Source organism: Oryx dammah, unplaced genomic scaffold (genome assembly GCF_014754425.2).
Source record: "Oryx dammah isolate SB20612 unplaced genomic scaffold, SCBI_Odam_1.1 HiC_scaffold_8, whole genome shotgun sequence".
NCBI classification, from domain to species: domain Eukaryota; kingdom Metazoa; phylum Chordata; class Mammalia; order Artiodactyla; family Bovidae; genus Oryx; species Oryx dammah.
The window spans coordinates 5213124-5240846 of record NW_024070192.1 but is presented as its reverse complement, the minus strand read 5'-3'; the positions used below and the strand labels follow the sequence as shown (position 1 = coordinate 5240846).

The window sequence follows — 27723 nt, the reverse complement described above, 5'->3', positions numbered from 1 at the left end:
TGGTCGCTCCTCCCCACCCCCCGAGCCCGCCTCTTCCTGTGGGCTACCGGTCGGCGCGGCGGAGCTCGCGCCACTGCGCACTCGCGGGAGGGCGGTACCACGGCGGCGGCGACATGGGGGGGCGCGGAGCAGACGCCGGAAGTAGCGGAGGGACGGGTCCCCCCGAGGGGTACTCAGCGCCGGCCGCCTCCGCCAGAGCCGCGGCCAGAGCCAAGGCCCGAGGGGGTGGGCGTGGCGGCCGCCGGAACACGACCCCCTCCGTCCCTTCTCGCGGAGCGGCGCCGCGTCGCTCGTCTCCATCTGCTGCCATGAGCGAGCGCCTCCGCCCCAGGTGAGTCCGCAGGACACCCTCTTCCCCTCAGCCCCTCGCTCGGTGTTGTGTCCTGGGGTACACGGAGCCGAGGCGGGTGCGACGCGGGGTCCGAGCGAGCCTGGGCCCTGCGAGTCTCCGTGTGGGTGCCTTGCCGTCCGGGCGGGGAGAGGGGCGGGATGCTTGGCTGACTGGGAACCCGATCCCCGGGGGCGCCGGAGCGGTGACTCCTCGGGGCCCGGGTCACCCCTCGACCCCATCTCTCTTCCCCCAGGCCCCCATCTTTCCCTGTTTGGAATGAAGTCCGGTCGGTCTCGGCGGAGAGAAGGGGGCCCCAAAGCTTCCCTGTCCTAAATTTAGGAGGGTGGGGGGATGGGAGGAATGGCCGATGTTCGAGAGGAGCCTCTCGGGCGCCTTTGAGGGGACGGCGGAGCGGGTAGTCGGTCTCCCCAAGGTCGGGAAGAAGGACTGGGCTTAACTCCGCAGGAAGGAAGCGTTAGGTCAGATCGAAGCCCTTGTGCCCTGCTGGGCCGTCGTGGACGCAGAATGGGCTAGGGCTGAAGTCATGACCTGTGGCTTCCCTCCTCGGCCATAGCGTGAAGAGCAGGCAGAATTCTAAACAGTTTGGGTGCCGAGCCGTTTGACTCCGAAGGCGGGAGGTAGGGCTATATTGCGACGCACTTTTCCTCCGAGCCTGGAGCCGGGGCTTAACCTAGAGGGTGCTGAAGATTCTTTTCCTTTTTCTCATTTCTCACCTCTGTGAACAGGTTAGGGAGGGAAAAGTTGGGATTGTACCCCAGAATGGAGAAGATGGACTTTATTCGAAATTAAAAAAATCCCTCATCGTGGAGTTAGAACTGAAAACTATAGATATCACCGAGTCCCATCTTTCATTCTTCTGATCAGGAAGCAGATTTAGAAAGCTCAGTTGGTTTACCTGGGTCTTTCTAGGCCAGTACTTTGGCCATCTGATGCGAAGAGCTGACTCATTTGAAAAGACCCTGATGCTGGGAAAAATTGAAGGCGGGAGGAGCAGGGGACAACAGAGGATGAGATGGTTGGATGGCATCACCGACTTGATGGATATGAGTTTGAGCAAGCTCCGGGAGTTGGTGATGGACCGGGATGCTTGACGGAGCTGCAGTCCATGGGGTTGCAAAGAGTTGGGCACAACTGAGCGACTGAACTGAACTTCTGGGTTCACTGTTCTCTTCATTTTTTTTTTTTTTTCCCAAAATAATCTCAGTGAGGCTTAAGTGAATGAGATGGGGATTGCCTTGGTAAATTATGCTGTAGGTTTTTTTTTGTCCGTCTGTGTATTCAGTGATTTTTGAATGTAATTGACAGTCTTTCCACGGGGACCTGACCCTAGAGCATATTAATTCATAGGGTTGAGATTCTGGAAAGCATCTTGGAAGTGCTTTAGGGCAATAGTGAAAATCAAGAGTTCTCCAAACTTCTGCATATTGATTTGGGTCATGTAGTGAGAGGGCCATAAAACCTCTACTTGTATATGAAAGAAGAGTAGGCTGAATTTGGAATTAGGGGCCCAGTGTACCAACTTGCTACTGAGATTAGTCACGGGATCCTTATGTATAGTAAGCCTGATATAACTGCCAGTTTTTTCCTTCCCACACCCAGTTTGTACTTCAAGCAGTCCCTCGGGATGTCTCACATATCTGAAAAAATCTAAATATTTCTCAGAAAAACATTGATTTTATCCAGTGCTGTACACAAATACCCTGGATGCGCTTATATTCCTAGCAGATTCCTTTTATCTCGTTCACACAATCTCACATGGTAACTTCTTCACTGTGAAAGAAGTCACGTGAGTTGGCAGTGCTTTCTCTGCTCCCATGTGTTGTGTAGTACAGTGGATCAGATCCAGCTGTCTCAGCATCTTCAAGTCGGTTCAGATCTGTGGATCTGTTTCCTCAATTTTAAGAGGAAGCGTTGGTCTGTGATGGTGGATCTTCATACAGGAGGGGTGGGTATGGGTATGTGCGCCTGTGCTTGCTCAGTTATGTCCGACCCTTTTCAACCCCGTGGACTGTAGCTCAGCAGGCTCCTCTGTCTATGGAATGTCAGAGTGGGTTGCCATTTCCTTCTCCAGGGGATCTTCTCGACTCAGGGATCGAGCCCAGCCTCTTGCATCTTCTGCGTTGGCAGGCAGGTTCTTTACCAGCTGAGCCACTGGGGAAGCCCTGTGTGGGAGGGAGGTCCCTACTCCAATTAAAACATCTGTTATCTCTTTCATAAATGGAAGGATTTTTTTTTTTGGTAGGGTGAAATAGTTCTGTCATTTTAAAAATAAAGTTTGAAAACCACTAGTCTCTGTTTTCTAGGATTTCTTCTGTGCTCAGTCTCTAGGAGGGGACAGGAGGGTTGGAGAGAAGTGAAGTGATGACAAGTGATGTATTCTGCCATCCTGAGAAGTAACAGATGCTAAACAATAATCTGTAACTAAATGGCTAGGGAGAATGTAATTAGTTATAGGGTGATTGCTCAAATTATAACCTGGCCTATGGCATTAATGTTAAAAGTTACAATCTGACTGATTCTGTTGAACATGAAGCTATGGTTTTGTAAAATATTCATGATATTGAAAGAAATGCTTCAAGGATGAATTCTGCAAAGAGCTTAGAAAAAGGAGAATGAAGAACATATAGGGCTCATTCTTAATCCAGAACCATCCGAAAGAGAGAACTCCCAAAAAACCGGGGAGATCCTTCTGGTACCTGAAGACATCAGCTAATTATGAGGCAGAGATATTTCATGTGACTTTCTCAGTTTAATTGAAATCTTCAAAACCAGCCCATCCTCTTGACGTTCATCGTCTTGTCACTAGAAAGATAGTAACCTTCTCTCCCATTATAAATGAGGAAATTGGAAAGTTGTAGTCAGGCCATGAGTTTGCTGGCTGTGACTCAGCAGCCCCGGCACAATCATCTGTTGGAACGCCGATAAAAGAGGAGCTGGGGGGCCGTCGCCGTCATTCGAGGAGTTTCTCTCTGGGCCGAAGCTGGGTGTGGCGATTTCTTGGTTCAACCAGCACATCCATTTAATGATTATTAAAGCCTGATATTTATCTAGTTTTTAGCCTCCAGTACATCAAGGTAAGATCTAATCCCCTGAGAGAAAGGCGAGGAGCAGATCTTATTTTGTAAACAGCTGAGTCTTAGGATGATGCAGTCCATTGGGTCACAAAGAGTCAAACACATTGAACTGAACTGAGACTTAGACCGGTGTAGCCCCCGCTGGTTGGCTAGTGCTTCCTCAGAATCATACCCCCCATATTTATCATTCCAAGCCTAAACTGGGTCCATACCCATCGATTAATAGCGTTAGATGCATTCACAAGTAAGAGAGAATTGAGCTTAGGGTGATAAATTTTTGCCGACGTCCAGACCTGATCAAAGCCCCTCTACTCACATAGAATGTGTAACTGTGTTGAAGATACTGTGCGTTCAAATTCAGTATTTTCCAGAAAGCTCTCTTACTCTCTAGATTGAACCCTGAAGAGCTTTCATTATAACAGCTTATGCTGCTTTGTATAAATCAACCTTTCGCCAGCTCTGTCCAGTAGAATTTTCTGTAGCTCTTCTGTCCACGGTAAGTGTACTGGAGTGGGTTGCCGTTTCCTCCTCCGATGGTCTTCTCGAACCAGGGATTGAACCCAAGTCTTCTGCGGCTCCTGCGTTGCAGGTGGATTCTTTACTGCCGAGCCACCAGGGCAGCACAGTTCCATGCAGTTTGACTTAAAAGTATACCTCCTTTAATAATTTCTATTTTCTAACTGGAGTTTTAGAAGTTCTACCAGCACTAGTTTTTGCATAGAAAACATACAAACTCTGTCTCCGTCATAGACCTCAGAATACTTGACCGAGAAAGAGGTATGATTTTTCTTTAAACCTGGACATTTTAAGCAACCGGTGCTGCAGTAACAGTAACAAGTAACAGTAACAGTAACAAGTAACAGTAACAGTAACAAGCTGGTGAAGTAACTTCTCTAACAATACCAGGTGGTGCAGCCAGCCATCAAGTTAATGTGTCCTATGATAGCTGCCTTTGCAGTGATTGTCCAGAAAAGTAATTTGATGTATTAGAGGGCAGAGAGCTTTTGTGTTAATGTGATAATTGGGGGAAAATCAGAGATGAAAGAGAATGAAAGAATAGAGGCTACCTCCAACCTCTTAATGCTCTTCCTTTGTAGCACCATTTTTACAAGGATTTTAAGTGTAAATAGGCAAAGGCAGCCACTCCGGTCTTAGATGTTGCCACATGGACAGGAGTAAAATTAGGATAACTTGGAATGGTAATTTCAGGAAATGGAGGACGAGATCACCTTAATTAGGTAGAGTTGGAGAGCTTAGTCATCAATGCCTTCCTGTGCTTGTTTGTTCCCAGTAAGCATTTCAAATCATCAGGCTTCTTTTTAGAAATTAGTTGTACTAATTTAAGCTCGACTTTCCTCCTGTTATTTCACATTTTTGCTCTTCTAACTTTTTTGCCTGTTGGATTATCATCTGACGATCTATCTCTCAGGCAAGAGGGCAAATGTATTATGTTTAAATTACAGTTTGATGTGTGCAGAAGACCAATCCTTCTTTCTTCTCTTTGTGGTGCAATTCCAGGAAAAGGAGAAGGAATGGCAGTGGAGAAGACCACCATCTCCCCCCACAGACCAAACGGAGCAGCAGAAACCCTGCCTTTCGCGAGTCTTGGGACACAGAGGTAGGGAGTGGGGTCCAGAGCACCCGCTGCTGTCACTGCTTGAGCCGCTTCTGGGTAATGGAAATTATTCTTTGAGTAGAGAAAAGGGATCTGACTTGATTGCAGTGTTTCTAACCTTTTTTTTCTTTCTTCTGGGTCATGGCTGTTTTGAGGATGCTACCCACCTTCTCCACAGCAAAACAGCCTGTGTTTGCATGCAGTAATACATACACATGCCCAGAATTTGTATGTTATGGGTTTTATGGACCTCTGAAAGCCCATCTTTGAACCCTTGTTGGTATTTCAGAAGCCACAACTTCTTTTATTTTTTAAAGTTTTTTTTTTTAATATATGGACCATTTTAAAAGTCTTTATTGAATTTATTGCCATATTGTTTCTGTTTTATGATTTGTTTTTTTTTTGGCCTCGAGGCATGTGGGATCTTAGCTCCCAACCAGGGATGGAATCCGCACTCCCTGCATTTGAAGGCAAAGTCCCAACCACTGGACAGGGGATGAGCCTCTGAGCTGAGGTTTCCTGGGTGCTTCTGTGTCCCTCCTGTGCACTTGAATGCCTGGTCTGCAGTGGGGCAGGGAAGCTGACCAGATGCTGCTATTATTAATAAATGACGCACCTGAAGCTTTGACCCTCAACAGTTGTCGGCCTAAGAGAGAAACTCCTCACGGCAAAGGTCCCTAAGCCCCAGCCTTGTCACTTAAAGCAGAAATCCGTGCCTCCCAATTCTCGCATAACCAGAATACTTTGTACTTTAGTTCTTGATAGTAGGATTTGATCTATATCCGGTCTTTAGCAGAAATCCAAAGTAACTTCCTCAAGGAAGGAAAAAATCAGTAACTGTCAGGTAGGTAATCCTCATTCAAGAGCAGCTGATGCACCCCAGAGCAGACTCGATCCTTCTACGTGGAGACTGAATTTTCCGTAGCTTTTATCCCCCCTTTTAAATTCTCGTATCATTTTTTCCCACCTTTAGAGTAGCAGAAAAGTGTTGAGCTTTTGGTTAACCTAATAACGAGGGAATTTCACAGATGGAAAAAAACCAGAGATTAAAGGCTGCCATGAACATCTAACGATAAGAATTGAGTTTCCATGATTCTTTTGAGTTAAGACTTCATTAAAAGAGTGTGTGATGATTGCTTTCATGGTACCAGTGTAAATATTTCTTTACTTGCGCCTGTATGTCAGACCTGCCGTTTGATGTTTGCATTAGTTCAGAGGTACAGTAGATCTTTTTATTTATTTATTTTTTGTATTGATCTTTTTTCCCCTGTGTCTACAGTCTTAATGCTTGAGAGCAGGAGTGTAAATGGTCATTTTCTAAAAAAAATCAAGCATTTCTGATGTCTCACTTTGAATACTACTCCCTAGTATCAGGTTTGGTTGTATCTTGGCTGCTGTTTGTAGGGAATGGCCTTCACCCCCTTTCTGGTACCATGCGTTGGTCTCACAGGAGAAGCTGGCGTGTTGTTGTTCAGCCTGTGGGTTCATGTGTGCTGTTCTTACTTGTCCAGAGAAATTCAGCGATTAAACCGCTCTGTAGTTATTGGTCGGAAGCGTGGACTGGATTGCCCAGGTAATAATTAACAGTCAGTACAGGTACTTTTTACCTGTCATGGTAACCTGAACTTGCTGGTAGGCCCTTAGTTTCGTCACATTTACTGGCATCTGGTGCTGTTGAGTAATGTGGCCGAGCAAACCCAGGGAGTGCTGGAGCAGCAAATGGCAGAGGGGGATACCTTTAAAATGGAAAGTTAAGTCCTGAATAATTAAATCTATCACTGGAGTAGATCATTATGTTTATAGCGTAAGAATAGCCAGTTTAGGGACCTTTGGGTGCTCGTTGACAATTGTGTACAAAGGGGAATATAATGATAAGTCATTACTAATGGATTCTTAATTTTACTAATTTGCATAATAAAGTCTATTATTAGTGAAAATGGTATCTTTTAATTCTAAGCTAGGGCCAACAAGGTATATTTCTTTAAAACACTTAAGAGATAACACTTAAGAGAAACATTTCCTGTGTCTTTCTTGAAATATTTAAGTTTAGAATTTTTTTCTTGTAACATGAACAACTTTCATTTGATTAATTTCCAAAACTCACTGTTTTCTCCTAAATGTAATAATATTGCCAGGTACTGGGAAATAAGGCATGAGGTGTTGGAATTATTTTGAACTGTGCCACAAGTTAAGTCATGCTTATCTGTAAAATGGAGATGGTATGGGCCTCTTTTTTCCTCGATTCTAGGAAGCTGAAGAATGTGAACCGACTTGCCAGATTAGTTACGTAAAGAGAAATTCTGAATCTACTTGTACATTTTCTTCCTGTCACTTTGGTGGGTGTTATGATCTCTACTTTTTAGATGGAAATATTGGGCCACAGAAAATAAAGTCACTTGCCCAGAGATACATAGCTAGTACGAGGCAGGTCAGTGAGCCCCCGAATGTGAGCTACCCACAGTGTGAGCATCTCCCAGAAGACAGATCAGAAGGTCTGAGGGACTTTGCTAAATATGCTCAGTGCTGCCAGGCCCTGGACTTCTCTTGAATCGTGGGAATAGAGAAGAATGTTCTCCCCCCAGTTAATGCTCTGAAACTATATTACCTCAAAAGCAAGTTTAGTAAAGAAATTGGGGTTAGGTATTCTTTTGAACTCTGATCGGTCTTTGCCTTGAAGACGTTGAATATTTACTCCAGTGGCTTAGATTTAATGACTTGGGAGCTTTAGGGTAGTGTTTCGAAAATTGAGATATAATTTACAGGTATAGGAATGAAAAAGTTTTTTGAAAGCCATTCTAGATGATTCCTGGTAGTTCAGGTCTAAAGCAGGTTCTGTTTTCTGTCTGGTAAGTGAAGTGATTGGTTACTTTGCGTCTTCCTGTTGAGTCCTTTCCAAAGGTAGCCCTATTCCCTGACCTCACACAGTGACTGGATGGGTAAAAACTAGCTGAATTTAATTGATTTAGGCTGACCTTTTCTTAGATTGGCCGTCTTGGTTTGAACTGCAGCTTTGGTTATAGGAATGGTGCTCTTTATTTTCAGCTTGAACATCTTTCTTTAAAAGAAACGACACTGGACACTTCCACTGAATCTGGCCTCTGGTGTGTAGGTAAATGCCTTACAAGAAGTACTGCTGCCTGAGTGAATGAAAGCTCTACTGTTTTTAAATACAAAGACTCCAACTTAAAAAAAAAAACACTTTATTTCCCTGTGCCAGGCAGGACTTAGCTGTGGCATGCAGACTCTTAGTTGCGGTGTGTGGGATCCAGTTCTCTGGCCAGGGATCGAACCAGGGCCCTCTGCATTGGGAACACAGACTCTTAGCCACTGGACCAACAGAGAAGTCTCACCCCCCCGCCCCCCCCTTTTTTTTAATACTTTTAACTTACCAAGACTGAGCTTTTAAAGATTTTTTGGATCATTATAAAATCACAACAGGTAGAGAACAAGAAGATGTGGAAACAAAACAGAGGTGGCTTAACTGGAACAGCCTCTGTCTTGTTCTTGTGTCTACTAGAAGGGAAATCTTTGATGTCATATCCCTGAGACCCCGAGGGATGGCAAAAACAGTAGAACCAGGGGGACTCTGTGCATTGTTAATACTAGGATGCCATACGTCCGTTTGTCTTAACTTATAAGAATTAGCAGAATGTTAGGTGATTTTTTTTTTTTTGAATTTATATGACCCTGGGAATATTTAGCATAGCTTTGTAAGAGGATATTTTAAGATTTTGTTTTTGCTCATTCTCATCGTTAACCTGTTTAGGGTAGTAGGGCCAGCCTGAGACAAAACTGTTTTGGCAGACTCGGGGTGCGGTGTCAAGGTTGTGTACTGAAAACCCTGTAGCAGGGGACTTCCTTGGTGGCTCAGTGGTAAAGAATCCACCTGCTATTGGGGGAGACACAGGTTCGGTCCCTGACCCAGGAGGATCCCACATGCCATGGAGCAGCTAAGCTCGTGCACCCCCAACTCTTGAGCCTGTGCTCTGGAGCCCAGGAGCGGCAGCTGCTAAGGCTACGTGCCCTAGAGTCTGTGCTCTGCGAGAAGAGGAGCCACCGGGATGAGGTGCCCTCGCGCCGGAGCTGGAGAGCAGACCTGCTCGCCGCAACTGGAGAAAAGCCTGTGCAGCAATGAAGACCCAGCACAGCCAAAAGAAATATAAATAAGTTTAAGAAACTATTAAAAAAACAGCAAAGTAACTGAAATTATTAGGTTGGTGCAAAAGTAATTGCAGTTTTTGCAACATTGAAATTTGCCATTTGATATTGAAATACAGGGCTTCCTAGGTGGTGCAAGTGGTAAAGAACCCACTTGCCAGTGCAGAAGATGTAAGAGACTCCAGGTTCTATCTCCCGGTAAGAAAGTGGGCATGGCAGCCCATTCCAGTATTCTTGCCTGGAGAATCCCATCAACAGAGGAGCCTGGCGGGCTACAGTCAGTAGGGTCACAAAGAGTTGGATACAACTGAAGTGGCGTAGCACACACACACTGGAATACATTCTAGATAAATGTGGCTATGTTATACATCATTCTAATGTGCACTTGTGGCTTTTATCTTTTTTAATATGACTTATTACTTGCTGTTTGTATTTATTTTAGACAATAGAAGTGATGTTAGATAAAAAGCAAATTCTAGTCATTTCCTTATTTGAGTTCAGAATGGTGCGTAAAGCAGTGGAGATAACTCTCAACATTAGCAGTGCATTTGGCCCAGGAGCTGTAACAAACGTACAGTGTGGTGGTGGTTCAAGGAGTTTTGGAAAGGAAACGAGAGCCTGAAGATGAGGAGCGCAGTGGCCGGCCGTCGGAAATCGACCGTGGTCGGCTGAGACCGTCATAAAAGCTGATCCTTTTACAGCTACACAGGAAGTTGCCAGAGAACTCACTGTTGACCATTCTACGGTCATTTGGCATTTGCAGCAGATTGGAAAGGTGAAAAAGCTCGATAAGTGAGTGTCTCATGAGCTGACTGGAAATGGAAAAAATCGTAGTTTTGAAGTGTCATCATCTCTCATCCTCTGCATCAACAGTGGACCATTTCTCAATTGGATTGTGACGTGTGATGAAAAGTGGATTTTATATGACAACTGGTGACGACCAGCTTAGTGGTTAGACTGAGAAGAAGCTCCAAAACACTTTCCACAAAGCCAATCTTGCATCAGAAGAAGTCATGGTTACTGTTTGGTGGTCTGCTACTGATCTGATCCACTACAGCTTTCTGAATCCCAGCGAAAATTATGTCTGAGAAGTATGCTCAGCAAATCGAGGAGATGCACCAAAACCTGCAGCGCCTGCACCTGGCGTTGGTCAACAGAAAAGGCCCAGTTCTTCGCCACGACAGTACCTGATCACGTGCCACGCAACCAGCGCTTCACTCGTTGCCTCATACGCTCTATTCACCTGACCTCTTGCCAACCAACTCCCACTTCTTCAAGAGTCTTGACAACCTTTTGCAGGGAAAACTCTTCCACAACCAGCAGGAGGCAGAAAATGCTTTCCAGGAGCTCATCAAATCCCGAAGCAGGGATATTTATGCAACAGGAATAAACAAACCGATTTCTCATTGGCGAAAATGTGTTGATTGAAATGGTTCCTGTTTTGATTAATGAAGATGTGTTTGAGCCTAGTTATACTGTGGTGTTGGAGAAGACTCTTGAGAGTCCCTTGGACTGCAAGGAGATCAGTCCTGGGTGTTCATTGGAGGGACTGATGCTAAAGCTGAAACTCCAATACTTTGGCCACCTCATGTGAAAAGCTGACTCATTGGAAAAGACCCTGATGCTGGGAGGGATTGGGGGCAGGAGGAGAAGGGGACGACAGGATGAGATGGTTGGATGGCATCACCGACTCGATGGACATGAGTTTGAGTGAGCTCCAGGAGTTGGTAATGGACAGGGAGGCCTGGTGTGCTGTGATTCATGGGGTCGCAAAGAGTCAGACACGGCTGAGCAACTGAACTGAACTGACTAATACTGATGTAAAATTCACGGTCCGAAACCATAATTACATTTGCACTGACCCAATAACTTTTTAAAAGATCCATTCAAAATGGAGAAACACTCAAAAGTTCTAGAAGTGTTAGTCACTCAGTTGTGTCTGATTCTTTTTGACCCCCTGGACTGGGGCCCACCAGACTCCTCTGTCCGTCGAATTTCCCAGGCAAGAATGCTGGAGTGCTTTGCTGTTTCTTCTCCGGGGGATCTTTTCAACCCATGGATCAAACCTGGGTCTCCCAAATTGCAGGCAGATTCTTTTATTGTCTAAGCCACCAGGGAAGGCTCACTGTTCAAGTTCTTGAAATATTTGTGATACCTTGCATTAGCTCCGAGCACGGATACCTACCCAAACAGTTTCATCTTGAACCTGACTGTTGTCTCGTTGACTAATGAGGATACATACATGTTTTTAGGCAGGAACTTCAAACAGATGATGTGGTCCAACTCTCTCTTGTAAGGATATGCAGTTACTTATGGACACAGACAAAGTGACCCCTGTATTTTCTTCCCATGCATATTTAGGAAGTAGTTTTAATTGGCCTACTGAACTTACTTGGAGTCTTATGGGCCCACTGGTATTGGCAGACCTGGAGCTCTCTCAAGTCATTGGGCACTCTGGGAGCACAATTTTAAGTTAGAAGTCCTGATGGACTTGGCTGGGATCGCCTCTTGCGCGTAATTCACATTCTGCAGTGGCCTTAGGGTGACCTTTCATTCTCACTCCAGGGATGGAGTGTGTAATACAACCAGCAAGATTTTTTTTTTCTTTTCAGGCTCATGTAAATTAAAAGCACCACTGAACCTGGAGATGGATGTGAGGGGAAGCCGGGGCTTGAAGGAAAATAAAATACGATGTTGCTCTGCTTTTCTAATTAAGAGAAAGCATACAGCTCTAGGTAATAAATGTACATGTGTATTCCGGCTCTCTCTCTATGAAGCAGAGACTCACTAATTAACAGTCCCGCCTGGGGGACTTTCTAAAGGTTATTAGTAGAAACAGTCTTCAGAGTTATTTTGTTCCTACCACGGGTTTAAATGGGTCTCTCTTAAACTGACTTCACACTGTGGGAAAGTAAAATTCAGGGCAGCCTAGCTGAGCACCAGGCTCTCTTTACCTCTGCTGTATCATTGGAGCCGCGTGAACTAAGAAAAGGAGCTTCGGCTTCTCTGTTCCCTGCTCCACGATTTAGACCTGTTCTTTCTGCCAGAAACAGTGCGTGTCCCTTTGCGTTCTCTCAGGCTTTTGAGTGCTTTTTTCTGATGCTTTTCCCTTCCTGGCCTTCCAAACACTCCGATCCAGAAAAGTTCCACCAAGTGGGGGAAATGCAGTTTTTTTTCTTGTCTCAGGTTTTCAGTTTTATAAGACAAAACGATTGATTTCTGCATATATCTTCAGGCTTTGCTAGAGACTTAAAATTTAGTTTTACACCTTCAGGGTTAAAAGGAAATAATGGTCTTTCCTTTATCCCATAAAGTTAAGATCTATTAGAGAACTTTTCAGACTTTCTGAAGTGGTCTGTACATACTGAATATACTCGTGCATTGTTGAGAAGAAGCCTCACGGAACCAGTACCCTTATCATGTGGCAGTTTTATATTATGCCGGTTGCTGCTGGCCCGTCTGTGGATGGTGACATATTCCCTGAAGCCCCCGTCCCCCAAGTGCCAAGACCGGTCTGAGAAAGCAGCAAGTAGGAATGAGTGCACTCTGAAAGAGATTTGTTTTGTTTTCATCTTTAATGACAGCATGTATGGAAGGTTTTATGTGTGTGTTTAAATAACATACAAAGTGCATTTACCTGGATTCCTAGGTTCTCAGTAGGTTCTCTCTTAGTCTAAAAGCATCATCAGTCTGCTGTCTGTCTGCTAATGATTCAACTGAAATAGTTCAGAGGTTCTTAAGCTGTTATATTAAATGAGATGAAACAGCCTTCCTAAAATCTTACTGACAGCATCGTATTATTTTAAGTCTCAGTCTTAGAGTTAGAAAAAACTGAAGACCTTACTCTCTTTTGAAGTAGCACTCTTTAGTTCTTTTAATGACTGCATTTTGTCCTCAAAAGAAGTATTTTTTTGTAGAAGCTATAGAAAATAAAGGTTTTTTAAAAGTAGGTCTAAATGCTATTTTGGCATGTCTGTCCTTCCAGAATATTTTTGGTGTCCTTATGTGTATACATAAGCACTTTAAAAACCAGCAGACTTACTGCACATTATTTTGAAACCTATAAAGACGATGTTGAGGCCTTTCTTCTTCAGTGTGTGCGTCTCTGCCGCAGTCAGCCGGCTGCGTAGCTCCGTCGTTCTGGATTACAGTTCTTGGGTTACATTTTCTGTGTGTTGCTTTGCAGTTTAATCAGTCGCTTCTAGTTTTAGACAGTTAGGTTGTCTCCATTTTTAGCTATTATAAACAAGCCTACTCTAAAAATTTTAAGACATGTCTTTAAAACTGAGCTACAGGTATTTAGACTAGAAGTTGAGTCTCTGTCCACTTCTTTCCCCTTTTTAACAGCATTTGTACAGCCATCTTTTCTGTTTATCTGAGAGAACCTCCGCGTTTTCTGAGTAGTGTCACCTTTGCTGTTAGAGTGTGAAATAATCTAAGATGTAAACTTGACTTGCTAGATACAGATTCTACTCCTTGCTTTAATTTTCAGACAGTGCTTGTAATGAGAAATGGCAAAGAAAAGCAAAGAGGAGGCAAAATGCTCTTGGTGGTGGGTTTCTTCCCTAGTGGAGTGGCCTGCTTGTCACCTGGCATGCTAAGCTGGGTATGCCGGTGGCAGTTCTAGCTGATTCTACACTAGGTCAGGGGAGACTTTTCATGGAACACTGTTTTTCTGTTTGAATTGGCTTTGACTTCTTAGGTCTTCAGGCAAATGTACAGTAATTGCTGCTGCTGCTGTAAGTAACTGCAAATGATTTGGTGGACTGTGATATTTCTTGATTTAAGAATGGACGTTTGTGACCATGGCTTTCTTTGCCATTTCAGTTTATATACATATTGTTAGGTGTAATTTTTTATCAGAAAATAAATAGAACTAGCTTTTTAAAAATCATGTTTAAAGTATCTGGAAGCATATATGTGTTTATTTTTATAATGAAAACACTGCAAACAGTTGTAGGAAATGGTAGGAAAAAATCACCAACTAGAATTCCTCCGTCTAACATAACTATTGTGATGTGTTTCTTTCCGGTCTTTTTCCTAATCTGTGGGTTTCACACAATGGAAGGCAGGCATTTCAAAACCGATGTTTTTGTCTTAAGGGAATATAAATTTAGATGTGTCCCTCCCCAAGAAAATGCTACACGAGAGCGTTAACCTCCGGAGTTCTTGCTCCTCGTGCACTGATCCCTTCTGGCACAGTGTCGTGTGGAGTTGGGGATGGAGGAGGGCGCTGCTGGCCCAGTTGCTGGAGCCGTCGCTTAATTGTGGGTGTGCGGTTGTGTCCGGTCCTGATTCTTTGTGACCCCGTGGACTGGAGCCCGCCAGGCCCTTCTGGCCACGGGATTTCCCAGGCAAGAATACTGGAATGGGTTGCCATTTCCTCCTCCAGGAGATCTTCCCGACCCAGGGATCAAACCCAGGTCTCCTGCATCAGCATGTGGGTTCTTGATTGTCTGAGTCACCAGGAAAACCCAGGGTATCTGAAGTTAAACCCCAGTAGAGCTCCTGAGACCCCAGCAGCCTGACTGTGACGCGTGTCTCTTTCCTTGTTCCAGTCTTCGAGCAGTGACAGCGGCGGCAGCAGTAGCAGCAGCATCAACAGCCCCGACAGGGCCAGCGGGCCGGAGAGCAGCTTGCACCACCTCGCCGCCGGGTCCGGCCCCCACACCCCACAGCCTGCGCCCGAGCCGTCTGCGCTGTGCCAAGGCCCCTACTTCCACATCAACCAGACCCTGAAGGAGGCCCACTTCCACAGCCTGCAGCACCGCGGACGGCCTCCCTCGTGACACGCCGGCAGACTCTTGCCTTCTGTGAAGGGACAGTGCTGTGCAGATTTGATATTTCAAGTTAACGATGTTTTAAAAAAAATTGCACAAAAAATGCCTGTTGGCTTTTCAGTCTATATTTGAGATAATAGGTTAACAGGCTGTTGTTTACTTGTGGTTTGCTGCACTATTGCGATTTCCAAGGGGCTTTGAAGCAGTTGTTACAGGATTCTTGCAGGGGTGGGTCTCAAGGGAGCCACAGGAGGACACACCATCTCTGTGCTGAACCCATAGTCTGTCCCGTTTAGACTGCTTCCCAGGTCTGTCAGTTAGAAAGTCTACTTTATGTAAAAAGGCCTTTTAAAACTGCAGGATCTTCAATTTTTTAAATAAACTAGTAACAAGGATCTACTTTCCATGGGAAAAAAAAAAAGATTTTTTTTCCAGAACATAGGAAGCTGGACCAGTCTTGCACTGAAGCGAACTGCCATGCTACCTCTTAGCACGTGGACGTCCTGTTGAAAGTGCGGTCCTCTGGGACAGGACGGTCAGACCCTGGATAGACTGCGAGTGAGTCAGCTCCCTTCCCATAGCTGTCTTTTCTCTGCTATATATTTGTATTTCCAGAGAGAAGGGGCTTTCTGATTCATGGACCCCAGATACCTTGTTAACTGTTGTTCCTCCAGAGCTTGCGTCTCAGACTTAGGAAACACTGCTCAGCTCGGACAGTTACGGAGTACGTAAGTGACTTCCAGTCTCAGGCACCACCTTGTCCCCCACAGCTAGTGTGAGCTCCCTGGTTAATTCCGCCTTGCGGTGTGAGAAGGCACCAGTGAAGGCTGATGCAGTCTAAGCTGTAGGAACTGAGGTCTGGAGTCCCGAGTGCCGTGAACTCTGGGGCAGGGACTTCACTGGCTCTACACTTAAAGTCATCCTCGCCCCAACATCCCACCGTGGCCACCACAGAGACTGGTGTGGCTCAGAAACAAAGGGGCAGAGTCACTTCTAGGAGAAATAACGCAGGAGTATTTATTTAGACAGACGGAGCGTCCTCGTCACTTGGTCATGCTGGAGAGCCACCCGAGTTTGAACAGCGAGGGTGCGGCTGAGTCTTCCTCGTCAGCGACCAGCTGCCTGAACAGGGAGCCGGCCTGCCTGGGGTCGTCTGCTCGGGAGAGTGCCGGGGGCGCCGCCTGCCGCTGTATGGAGAGGAAAGTGCCTTAATGTCCACCCGGACCTCCAGCCGCCCGCCCCCGACTCCGCTCAGAGGTCCACGCGGCGTGCACACGGTGGGTCTGAGCAGCACGGCCAGCTCCTGGAGGGCACTGCTTAGTCCAGATGGGAAAGGACACACGGCAGACTGAGGGGCTGTGGCAGGACAGCCGACACCGGGAGCAAGGACTGGAGGAAGGGGAGTGCGTGCCTCCTCCCCGTGGCGTGTTCCCCTCGGGGGCAGAGCTGAACAGTCAGCTACTGGAAGGAAAGTGGACAGCTGTGGGGAAAGCTAAGAGCACAGGTCTGGGCTCAGGAGCGGGAGGCTTGTGCACAAACCTTTTTTTCCCCCCCTTTACTCCCATCTGCAAGTTTTAAAACCTGGTGTTGATTGAGGATTTTGGACCTGACTGGGTTTGATGGCAGGGAATGTGGAAAGGAGACATTGCGAGTACTTTTATCTAACCAGAGAGCAAACGAGGACTACATGCTGGAAGGAGGGGAGCCGTGTGAGCTCTCAGACACACTTGTACACAACACACTTCAGAGACCCCCGGAGGACTCCCGCAGCTATCTTAGCAGACGGCAGCCTGCTGAGACAAAACATCTATCAACAAGAACAGGTGAAACCTGAGGAAGCAGACTCCCTACCCGCCTAAGAGAAATGAGAGACGAAACCATCGCTGAAACAGAGCCTTTTTTTTTTTCCAAATAAGTACAGTTGTAGTGCTGGGTTAGCAGTTAACTCTTCTACCCTCTTAATCTTAATCACAGGCTGTAATCCCGGTCCGTCCTGCACATTTTCTACAGCCGTGGCAGCCTAAGAGTCACTTCTACTGTGAGGCTACTTGATAGTGTCAGTGGGCATCTTTTAAAACCTCTTAGCTCAAGCTAGTAACATCGTGTACTTCCTTATTGCGCCGCCATTAAAAGCAGCATTAGTGCACCTTGCCACTCGTTCTCGATCGGTTATTTGAGGTGGGGCTGAGCGGGTGGCTTGGTGGGAGGCGGGGTGGGCTCCCTGGGGAGGAACTCTCGGTTGGACACTCACCTGGGCTTTGGTTTCCATGCTTCCGCCAGCTGACTTGGCCTTTCGTGTGCTTGTCATGCTCAGTGGAAGAAGCCCAAACCTGTTGGACAAGACGAAGGCGGCTCAGCGGAGGGGCTGGGGGGCTGGGGGCCAAGTAGGGGCCGCTCGGCGTCCTCACCTGATCTGGCTCGACGCCAGCGGCAGGATGTTGTGGGCTTCCTGGGAGTTGAACGTACTGCTCCTGGGGGTGAACTGGTTCTCCGGACCCGTCACCAGTCCGAAGAGAACCTGCGGGACGAGAGACAGGACAGGGTGACAGGGACAAGCTGCGTGCTGTGTGTCCAACTGAGAGAAAGTCTGCTCCTGTTAGCAATCGGTCACTGCTTTATTTCTGACCATCCTTGGGTGGGGGTATGTTCTCTTGAGTGTGTTAATACTACAAATCATTGCCGGCAGGTCAGAGTCTCAGTCGAGTAGCTCTGATTCTATTCCTCTTTCTGAAGCCCTGATAAAACTTTAATAGTCCTTACCCACAACTAAAGGGGTCATCCCATTGCCTGGGCTGTGAGGTTTGAGGTTCAATCTAAACCTCTCTCCACCCGTGACTAATTCAGCTGTGTCTTGGCCGTCCCCACCCCTCAGTTACGCGGTGGGTAGGTCTGGGCTGTGACCCGAGCCCCTGGCCCTTCATGCAGAGCGAGCGTGTTCTCCCGCGACTTACAGAGGTCCGCTGCACCAGGCGGTTGAGGTTGCTGTGAAGGTGGGGTGTGAAAACGTCCAGGTCAAATGGGTCGATGAGCGTTTCCAGGTAGTCAGCCACTTTCTCAACTCTAATGAAAGGGTTAAGATGGTCATTCTCCAGCTTTTGTAGGACAGAAACCAAGCTCAGGCTGTTGTAATGCTGGAGAAGTCCTGGAACGGGTGGGTCTGTTCTCCGTAACTGCTGCCTTAGCACCACTTGTCACTGATCACTGTGCTTAAAGAATCCTTAGGAGTTTGAACCTGGTGGGATGTCTTCTAAGTCAAGTACATAACTTCCCCATATTGTTTTCAGGAAGGGCACCGGAGGCTCAAATTACACCTAACAGTTGGTAGGCGGACTCAGAGGAACAAGACCAAACTACTACCGACCCTGGAGTCGATCCAGCAGGTGGCCATTTTTTATCTTGCTGGTAACGTGAGCCTGAGTTGTGTTGAGAATAAACACAGGGAATGGGCAGGAAGAGGCGGACTCCCGCGGCTTCCTGGAAAGGGGGCCGTGCAAGTCAGGAAGAGACGTGCTGGGAGGGTGGGCACGGCTACCTGGGGTCCTGTCTGCAGCGGCCGCTTTTCATCTCTTCACCCTTGGCTGTCAGGACGACACTGAGGTAACGCAGATCATAGAGCAGCTGCAGTGCCCGATTCTGGGTCATTGGAAAGGCACCTTCTTTCTGCAAACGAATTTCCCATCCCCACCCGTTAAGGTGAGAATAAACAGCTTCGTGTTTTGTCTGCGTTTCAGCTGGTTATTTCAGAAGACTTTTATACTTGGAAGGCCAGTTTTATCTCATGACAACAACAAAAGCAACTTACAGTAGCTACTTGGTCTTGAACAAAACTAAAAAGCTAATGGCAGGGAGGAGAGCCGGTCCTTAGAAAAAGGTCTCAGGTGCTGCAGACAGTTGCTTTAGAGGAAAAAAGCTCCCGGCATGAAGGGGGAGGCCTTTTTGAGGATGCTCAGGAGAGAAGACTCATCTGAACTCTTTCCCAAGTCAGGAGCTGGTCCATCTTAGAAACAGGACTGATGAAATGGGAGTAAGCTGGAGGTAGGAGGTTTCCAGCAAGCGACGGGCGGGGGGCTGGGCGATGCGCGCCCCTGACACAGGTGGGCTCTGCTGCTCCTCTCCCCCCGCCTCTGCGCCTCCGCGCCCCATCTACGTGCCCACAGCGCGTCCTGAGCAGACGGGTTAATGATCTGCCCAGAGCCCGCCTGACCACCTGACATGGCTGGGCGTGCACAGCACATCTCTACTTTGAAGTTTTCGTCCCTGCCGCCTTATGGAAGCTGCTTGGCTCTGGGGGTGGGTGTGAGTCAACTCCCGGAGGCGGAAGCCACTGCCCGTTAGGGCTGTCCAGGGTGAGTGGGCCTTAACACCTGGACTCCTGGATGAAAGCTGCCCAAACCCAACAGCAACCTGGGGCTTTTACTTCTGTTCTTAATGGGAAGAAATTGGCAGGCCTACCTTCAGCTGCTTGGCTTCTGAGAGCCTCTCGTAGGCGGCAACTACTCGACCCAGGCAGCTTTTCAGCATCTCCTGCAGGGTCACCTTTGGCAAGGCATGGCCTCCAACCCGATTGATTTCCTGGCACAAGCTAAACAGGAAGGACTGGACATACCAGGACGGCTAGAGGGACAAAGGAATGTTGAGTTCCCAACTTGCACTGATTAAATGAGACGCACAGAGAGTGGGCTCCAGGAGCCTAACGAGGCTTCTGCTTCAGGACTCTGACCCGGCCAGTCCGCCCCCTCAGAGCAGACCAGTGGACAGGCCCGAGTGGCGTCTGCCCTCATTCCCCTGGTGCCCTGGGCTGGACCCGCCACGCTGCTCGCCACTGCAGAGTCTACTGCAGGGCAAGCTGTTCTCTAGCACAGAGTCTGTGCTACAACAGGAAAGGAGCTGAATGGGCTTCTCAAACCGTCCATGGGCTTGGCCGTCCGCCCACTTTGCCCCACAGGAGAAAGGCGCGCATACTACCCGCTCTTCCTCAGGAGCCGCATTTGGATGGTCCTTCCTAAAGCCTCTCCTTCCCACAAAGCAGGCTTTCCCCCTCTCGGTTCACAGGCCCCTCGTGGTGGCCCCTGCTCACCTGTACAGGGAGTCGGATCTTGGACGTGATGCTGCTGCCAGACTCCGCTTCCTCCTGGATTTCCAGTTCCTCCCAGCTGGTGGCTGTGGCCAGGACGGAGCCAGCATCGTCTACGAGCAATGACTGGGCGAATCCATGGGCCAGAACCTGGTGATGAAACCCAGATATCCACACAGACCACTCAGAGCCTCTGTAGAGTTTGTGTCAAACTACTTGAGTGATCGTGCGGCCAGCTTCCGCTGCACAGGTTGCCTGTGGATGGCGAGTGGCCCAGATCACTTCCTTCTGACCAACTGCTGATACCAGCGGTGGGGTCTGCCTGCCAACTACGCTACACAGGGGCCCCCTCTGAAGACCCCAGTGGAGCGACAGGGATTATATTTATGTTGAAGATCAGAGAACAGAGACCCTTGTCCAGGAAGAAAGTCTTCAATTCTCATCAGATCAAAGGAAAGAAAAAAAAAAATCCAGCATTTCAGTCTCTAAAATCTAGGCTAAAATAAATCGGCAGTTTTTACACTTGAGCTCTCTGGCCGAGATAAAGCAACTGTGAAACAAGAATGGTTATTCCCTTACTATTAAAAGGCCTTGCTGAGCTTGGCCAGCCTGGACTATGACAGAGGGGCAAGGTGGGGAAGGAAGCCTGGCAGGCACGGAAGGAGCGCGCTGACGTGTCACTCACCCTCACGACCGCCGAGCCCCAGACCCGGTAGCCTGTCACGCTCCGCTGCAGGAGGAGCTCCTTCACTCCCTGCCACCTGGCCTGCATGGGGAGGACCTCCTGCGCCTTCCCCTTCCCCTGTTTCTTCAGAGCCCGGGAGTCCCGGGCGGGCTTCTCGGGGCTCCCCGATCTTCCCAGGATGCACTGCTTCAGGTGGGGACACAGCTCCCCCAGGGACTGGCACAGTCGGGCCATGAAGAGGGCGGAGTGCAGCTTGGCCCCATCGAGCACGTCCTGCTGCCCTTGAATAGCCTGTTCGATGCTCTGCAGCTCTGCCTGGATGCAGTCCGCGATGTCCTGGATGCAGGCCGCGGAGTGCGTCCGCAGCGTCTCCTGCACGGTCTCCGCGTCTGCGAATCTGTCGAAGGCGCAGCTCTCAGCTGCCGCGGGGGAGGTGTCCTGGTGGGGCGACGGGTCACCAGAGGGGAGGTAGGCCAGGAGGTCCTCCAGTTTCACCTTCAGTTTAGAATCCAGGGCAGAGCAGAAGCTCTGCACGCAAGGGCTAACGGCCTGTGCCTTCATGGAGAGCCCGCTGCCCTGAAACGGAGCCCGGCTGGCCACGCTGACCCAGGCGGCGTCAGGGGGCAGGTCGCTGGGGCTCTCGGACCACAGGAAGACAGCCATGTTGTGCTCGAAGTGGAGGTGCTGGCCTGAAGCTGCGCTGCTGCTTCCAAGTTCCCGCAAGGCTGAAATGAGGAGCTCCTTGGAGCTGCTGGAGATGGAGTCGAAGCCTTCTTTGGTCAGAGTCTGAAAGAGAAGGGGAGGAGAGTTCGAATCCCACTTGCTTCCAGGAAATCTTAACCTAGAGCACCGAGTGGCAGACGACCCCAGCGTTGTGTTCTCCCCGACGCTCAGAGAGATGGCCCCACGGTGGCAGAGGGGTGCGTCGTCACTGATGGGGGCGGACGCGTCCCCAACTGCCCGACGGGGCCTGGCCTCTTATGCAGCAGCAGACTCTGTTCACTTTTACGGCTCATTAATCAGAAGAGTCACCCGGGGCATAAGTTGGCAGGGAAAGAATGTATTAAGTGGTGGGCATCTACCCAGATAGTCACAAGGTGGCACCGGGCAGGACTGGCCAGCGGGCAGCTGGTCCGGGGACGTCCCACCTCACCTGCAGCCGGTCAAGGAACAGCTGTTGCATCAGGTCCTCCCAGAACAAGAGCGGCTTGTCCAGGAGCCGCCGGCAGACCACGTCCCAGCTGTGGTGGATCGACTCGTTGGCGAGTAACCCCCAGATGGCATCCCGGATCCCCGCCAGCCCCTTCGTGCTTGTCACGTACATCAGCAGGCTGCTGATCCCGTTTCTGATGTCTTCATTACACCTGCAACAGAAGCATTTCTCTGGGGCTTCATAGTCGCCTCACCTTTGTTAAGAAAAAGAGGTGGACTCTACTTGAAAACCTCTTAACTGAGTCCTACTATATAAATATAAATGTCTGTATGTCTCAGCACGTTTATAAAAATATATATATGTATATGTAAATAACATTTCTGGATGGATGGGAGGTGGCGCCTACAGCCCCTTCACCAGGCCGACCCTTACTCCCTGGACAGGCCTGTCTCCAAGGAAGTCTAGAGCCCTAGAGCATGACTTCAAAGAATCTGACATTAACATATACACAGTACTGTACAGGAAATAGGTAAACAAGAGGAATCTAGTATTGCACAGGCAACTATACGCAGTACATGTAACCTATAATGGAAAAGAATCTGAAAATCATTTTCAGAATTCGGAAATCAGAATTGGCATAACTGAATCATGAACACCACACTGTAGATGAGACGTCAGTTAAAAAAACACAACTGCTCTAAATGGAAGCATGGGAGTGGCAGGACTCGGGGGTTTAAAATCCTCTACAGAGTATGTTGAAACACACATTCCTTCTTGGTTCTCCCGGAGGTGGCTAGCGGCCGTGAGGGCGGTGAGAGGTGGCTGAATGGGGGGCTGGCCCGACCCCAAGGCCCGCCCCCTCCCGCTTCCCCGTGGCCGTGCGAGGTGGCAGTGCTGGTGGTTCCCGCTGCCCCGGGAGCTGCTCACACGTGGATCCACTTCTGCAGCGTGTCCTTTAGGTACTCCTGGCTGATGGGATGCGCCAGCGTCCGGAGAGCCGGCTGGAACTCGACAACGGACGCGGGCAGGTGCTTGAACCAGCTGCACAGCTTCATCTCATCCTGCAGAACACCAACACCTTTTCCTGGGGAGACAGGACCAAGGCGGGGGGGGGTGGTCACCGGGAGTCCACACAGGACCTGGGAGGGGTTTCCAGAAGTCACCCAGTCTTCCTCTAGGGGCAGCCAGACTGGACCCCGGAAATGGGGGGAGAAAGAAAAGCAGGGTATGTCCAGGGCCCTCATCTGGGAGGGAGTGTGGCACAGAAGGGGAAGGAGAGAGGAGGAGGAAAGGGCTGTGTCAGCCTTGCCTTTTAAAAGCAGTCGCTGAGCTGAAAGACAAAGCAGGATCGATGAGACCAACTGACACATGTCTGCCACCACATTCTGCCCCCTTCCCTTCTTCCTTTTTCTCCTCTCTGACTCCGGACTCTCCTGAGGCTCGGTCCTCCGCCACCAGCTCCTCCTACTGATGACGTCATCCACCTCCAAGGCCTCGAACGACAGCCATGCGGATGCACGGCAGGTGTGTCTCTTGCCGGACCGCTCACTGCTCTGTTCTGGACCCACAGTCACCTGTCCTCTCTAGTCCCAAGGTCTCAGCTGTTTCCAAGGCAAGGTTTTCAAAAGTAAAGTCATCATCCGCCCTTTTAAGCCAACTCCTTTTGGAACCCTCCTACTCTGTCGGTGGGAATGTAACTGGGTGTGGCCACCACGGAGAACAGTATGGAGGTTCCTTAAAAAGCTAAAAATAGAGCTACCATGAGATTCAGCAATCGCACTCCTGGGTACACATCTGGGAAAAACCATAATCTGAAATGATACATGGACCCCAATGTTCACTGCATTGCTGTTTATAGCAGTCAAGACACGGAAGCAACCTAAACGTCCACGGACATAGGAACGGATAAAGGTGTGGTCTGTATATACAACGGAATATTACTTGGGCATAAAAATGAAGTAATGCCATTTTCAGCAACACGGACAGACCTAGGGTTGATCACACAAATTGAAGCAAGTCAGAAAGAGACAAACATTGGATGATATCACTCAGAGTGGAACTTTAAAAAAATGATCAAATGAACTTACAGAAAACAAACTTACGGCTACCAAGGGGGAAAAGAGGGGGAAAAGTTAGGAGTTTGGGATCAGCAGATATAAACTACTATATATAAAATAGATAAACAAGGTCCTATTAATAGCGCAGGGAACTCTATTCACTATCTTACAATAATCTATAACAGAACTTGAACAAGAATGTTTGAGTCACTGTGCTATACACCAGAAACGAACACAACTCTGTGCGTCAACTGTACTCCAACCAAAACAGTCTCCTTTTCCAGTAAACTCGGACACCTCCCTTCCACACCCTCCACAGCTAATCCCTCAACAACCATCTCCTAAACACACGTCGTGTTGTCCAGTCAGCTCCGTCTCTACTGCGCCCACCACCTGTCACCTGGTTCGTGGTGACAGCCTCTTAAGTGAGCTCTCAGCATCCGCTCCACCCCACGGGGAACCACTGCCACGTAAAAGCCACGTGCATTTAATTCCAACTAGGACGAATGCCACCAAATAAAAGCGCAGGGTGCAGGGGCACTGTAACAGAAGGCCCGAGTCCAGGAGGGCCTGGAAGGCTATCTGCTGTTCTGTCCACACACGCTGAGTTCACTGGTCACGAGGGAGAAACCGGCCACACACCTCCTCACGCTCCTCCCCACGCTCCTCCCCTCCCACCACTGCCCCCGCTTCCTTTCACTTCCTCACACTCAAACATCCTCCTGGCCTCAGGACCTTTACACCTGCTCTTCCTTTTTGCCTGGAACTCTCTTCTTTGCCTCTTACTCAACCTTCAGGTTTCAGTTTAAATATCCTGTGCTGGCTTCCCTGACGGTCCAGCGGTTAAGAATCTGCCTTGCGATGCAGGGGACACGGATTCAATCCCTAGCTGGGGAACTAAGATCCCACATGCTGCAGGGCAATTAAATATCCTGACTTTGGTCCCTCCATTCACTGCTACCAAGTCAAGCTGCACTCAGCCTGGAGAGCAATGACCAGGATTGATATTAAGCAGATACTGTGGATTCGTGAGTTCAACATCTGCCTCCACCACTAGACTGTGACCTCCATGAAAGTGGGTCCGTATCTGTCTAATCCACTGCTATATGCCCAGGGCCCAGCAGATGGCAGGTGCCCGATAAACGAATGAACCAGGAAATAGAAGAGGCTGGCTAAGAGCTCACCGCTAGGGTGCTGGCTGGTGATGCTGTCCAGCGTGGAGAAGAGCAGGCCACACGGCAGTGAGGGGTCTGGCAGCAGCCCCTCTGGTAGAGTGTAGAAGAGAGCGTGCGCTTGGCTCAGAGTGGTGGCCAGCAGCTCCACCAGCGAGCAAATCTGCGCCTTGATACCGGCACCTGTGAGAAGAAACCACCTTCTTTTAGCAGTGTCCTTCGGTCAGGTTAGAAACAGAACCCTCTGGACTCCCTCAGCTCATCCTGCTCCATCCCCACATCAGAGGCCCACATCTAGGAGAGAAGCCACACCCACCGTGGTGAGGCTGGTTGAGAAGTTTCTGGATTGCTGCCTTTCTGGCCAACAGGAAGTCTGTCAGGGCTTGGCGCGGAGAACTCTCTTCCAAGAGCATGATAGAGCACAGGGCCTCGGCCACAGCCTGGTCGGACACGGCTTGGCATTTGAGCAGCATCTTGCTCTCGTGCAGGATGGTTGACCTAAAGAGATGATGGCAAAGGTCACAGGGAGCTTCTGACATCTTCGGAGAAGAGCCCCAGTACATGAGGAGAGAGAAGACACGCTCCACAAAATCAGAGCGGTGCAGCCCGGCCACCACCAGAGGAGGTCCTGCTGGCGGACCGCTTACCGGAAGTGGCTGGCGGCCGCCACCTGCCGGACGAGTATGGGGAACCGGGACAGGACCGGGCTGTGTCGGGAATGGGAGGACTCCAGCTGCAGCAGCTTGTGGAGGCAGCAGCAGAGCAGGTAGAGCTGGGTGGCGTGGAGATACCGCGAGGCCTCCATGGAGCTCCAGATCTTCTCAGGGATTTCCAGGAGAAGCTTGATCTGGGCAGCCATGCTGTAGAACTTCTCCTGGGATGGCTGCTGGGGCTGCAGGCAAAGGCACAGAGCTGAGTCAGGACAAACAAGAGCCAGGTCAGCGTGGGGCCGGCTAGGGGAGATGTATGGGGGATCCAGGGGTACGGAACTTTCATGAACTTGGATTCGGTGCCGCTCAGCAAGGCATCGAGGTTGGTGTGGCAGAATTACTGGAGTTAAGTTTTTCCTACCAGGTCTACCTTTGCCCTGTCCCACAGAGGGGCACACCAAATCTGGTCACCCCACAGGCAGGTATCAGGGACCCCTGGGGTGTCTCAGCCCAGAGCCCACGCGTCGCCCCTCCAGGGAGCTTTTGACCTTGCTGCGTTTGACGGTAGTCCTTCCTACACTTTCTCCTGCTGCTGTGACTGCCTTGTGGGCTTCGCTGCTGGCTGTTCCTCTTCACCGACCTTCCCCTGAATCTGGGTCCAGCCTTGTGCCTCTACTCATCTCAGTCTGTCCTCTCCCTTCACCATTCTCTTCCCCGAAGCGTCACCTCCAGGCAGATCACAGCACACCACGTAGTCCTCAGCACTCCCCATCCAGCCTCTTCTGCTGTGGCTAGACACTTCCCCTGGAACTTTCTTTCATTCTATAATCACTATATTTAACACGAGGTTCATCTTCCTATCAAAAATCATAGCCATCTGACCTCCCTCAACATGTCTGCACAGACCACCACATCCCAGGAAGTTCATGTCCTTCTGATGGTTCTGCTGGCACGTGTCCACCCAGGTTCCTGCTGTCACTTCCCGGGTTCCACTGCAGGTTACCGTCATCTCACCCTTACGTGGATCGGAAGACCTTGCTCTTGCACTCTGTGCGTTCTCTCTCCCCTCCAATCTATCCTTTTCCTTTCCTGTCAAATGACATTCTTCAAAGGTCCTTTAGATCTTAGGTTTGCCCAGTTCTAAGTCAAACACGGCTGAGAGACTGAACTGAACTGCCTATCTATCTCAGCCTGGTGGTCAAGGGTTGCCTGTCCTTCCACTGCCTTCTTCCAGGAACCTTTGAATACACCGATTCTCATGGGGGCAGGGGTGGGAGGTGGGGGGTGGGGGAGGGAGCTACTCTGGAGTTTGTGTGCAGGCCTCTCATTGAAGTGGCTTCTCTTGTTGTGGAGCCCCAGCTCTAGGGTGTGCGGACTCAAGAGCACAGGCTCAACAGTCATGCTGCAGGGGGCTTAGCTGCTCTGCGGCACGTGGGATCTTCCTGGATTAGGGATCGAACCTGTGTCTCCTGCGCTGGCAGGCAGATTTCTTATCACCTTAGTTCCTTAAAATGAACCTGTTCCTCTATTAAAAGATGAGAGCCCGGGGACTGGTGACTACCCTCCAACGACCTGCTGCAAAGGTGCAGCCTGGAAGTTGTTCCTGGGAGTGGAGCGGGGGTGGGGGGCGGGAGGAAGGAACGAGCGGGGAGGGGAGGTGGTCGACACAGGGGAGAACTCTGTTCCCGAAACGATGTCGGGAAGCGGGGAACAGGGCTGAACACCCAGCGTTTCCATGAGATGTGGGAAAGGAAGCCCGGCGACCCCAGGACTGAGGTGAGGGAGGCGAGGCCTGGAGCCCGGGAGGCTCCCGAGGAGCCGCGGGGAACCGGCCAGCAACGCGGGGAGGGCGGCCGGAGTGCCGCACGCCGGCCGCGGGGGCGCCTCCTGAGGCGGGTGGGCCCCGGCCGGGGCGCCCGCTTCCCCGCCGGGCCGGGGCGCGGGCGCGGGGCT

General features: G+C 49.5%; 2 protein-coding genes across 2 annotated transcripts in view; one reads left to right on the top strand and one right to left on the bottom strand.

Moving 5' to 3' along the window:
* The first annotated feature begins 46 nt into the window (after window positions 1–46).
* FAM104A (family with sequence similarity 104 member A) lies at window positions 47–17131 on the top strand. Its single transcript, XM_040244333.1, has 3 exons — window positions 47–331; window positions 4945–5044; window positions 14758–17131. Exons 1-3 carry the CDS (start codon window positions 114–116, stop codon window positions 14986–14988), a joined length of 549 nt encoding a protein of 182 aa, XP_040100267.1. The 5' UTR covers window positions 47–113; the 3' UTR covers window positions 14989–17131.
* The window catches only part of COG1 (component of oligomeric golgi complex 1), a 12626-nt gene continuing 876 nt past the window's right edge, over window positions 15974–27723 (bottom strand). Inside the window, exons 2-14 of the mRNA XM_040244332.1 lie at window positions 25768–26012; window positions 25437–25618; window positions 25133–25303; window positions 22819–22975; window positions 21892–22102; window positions 20739–21524; window positions 20057–20203; window positions 19432–19593; window positions 18512–18639; window positions 17931–18039; window positions 17388–17497; window positions 17231–17309; window positions 15974–16166 (exon numbers count right to left, since the gene is read on the bottom strand). Coding sequence (XP_040100266.1) covers window positions 16023–16166; window positions 17231–17309; window positions 17388–17497; window positions 17931–18039; window positions 18512–18639; window positions 19432–19593; window positions 20057–20203; window positions 20739–21524; window positions 21892–22102; window positions 22819–22975; window positions 25133–25303; window positions 25437–25618; window positions 25768–26012 — 2631 coding nt within the window. The 3' untranslated portion in view covers window positions 15974–16022. The remainder of the gene's footprint in view (window positions 16167–17230; window positions 17310–17387; window positions 17498–17930; window positions 18040–18511; window positions 18640–19431; window positions 19594–20056; window positions 20204–20738; window positions 21525–21891; window positions 22103–22818; window positions 22976–25132; window positions 25304–25436; window positions 25619–25767; window positions 26013–27723) is intronic.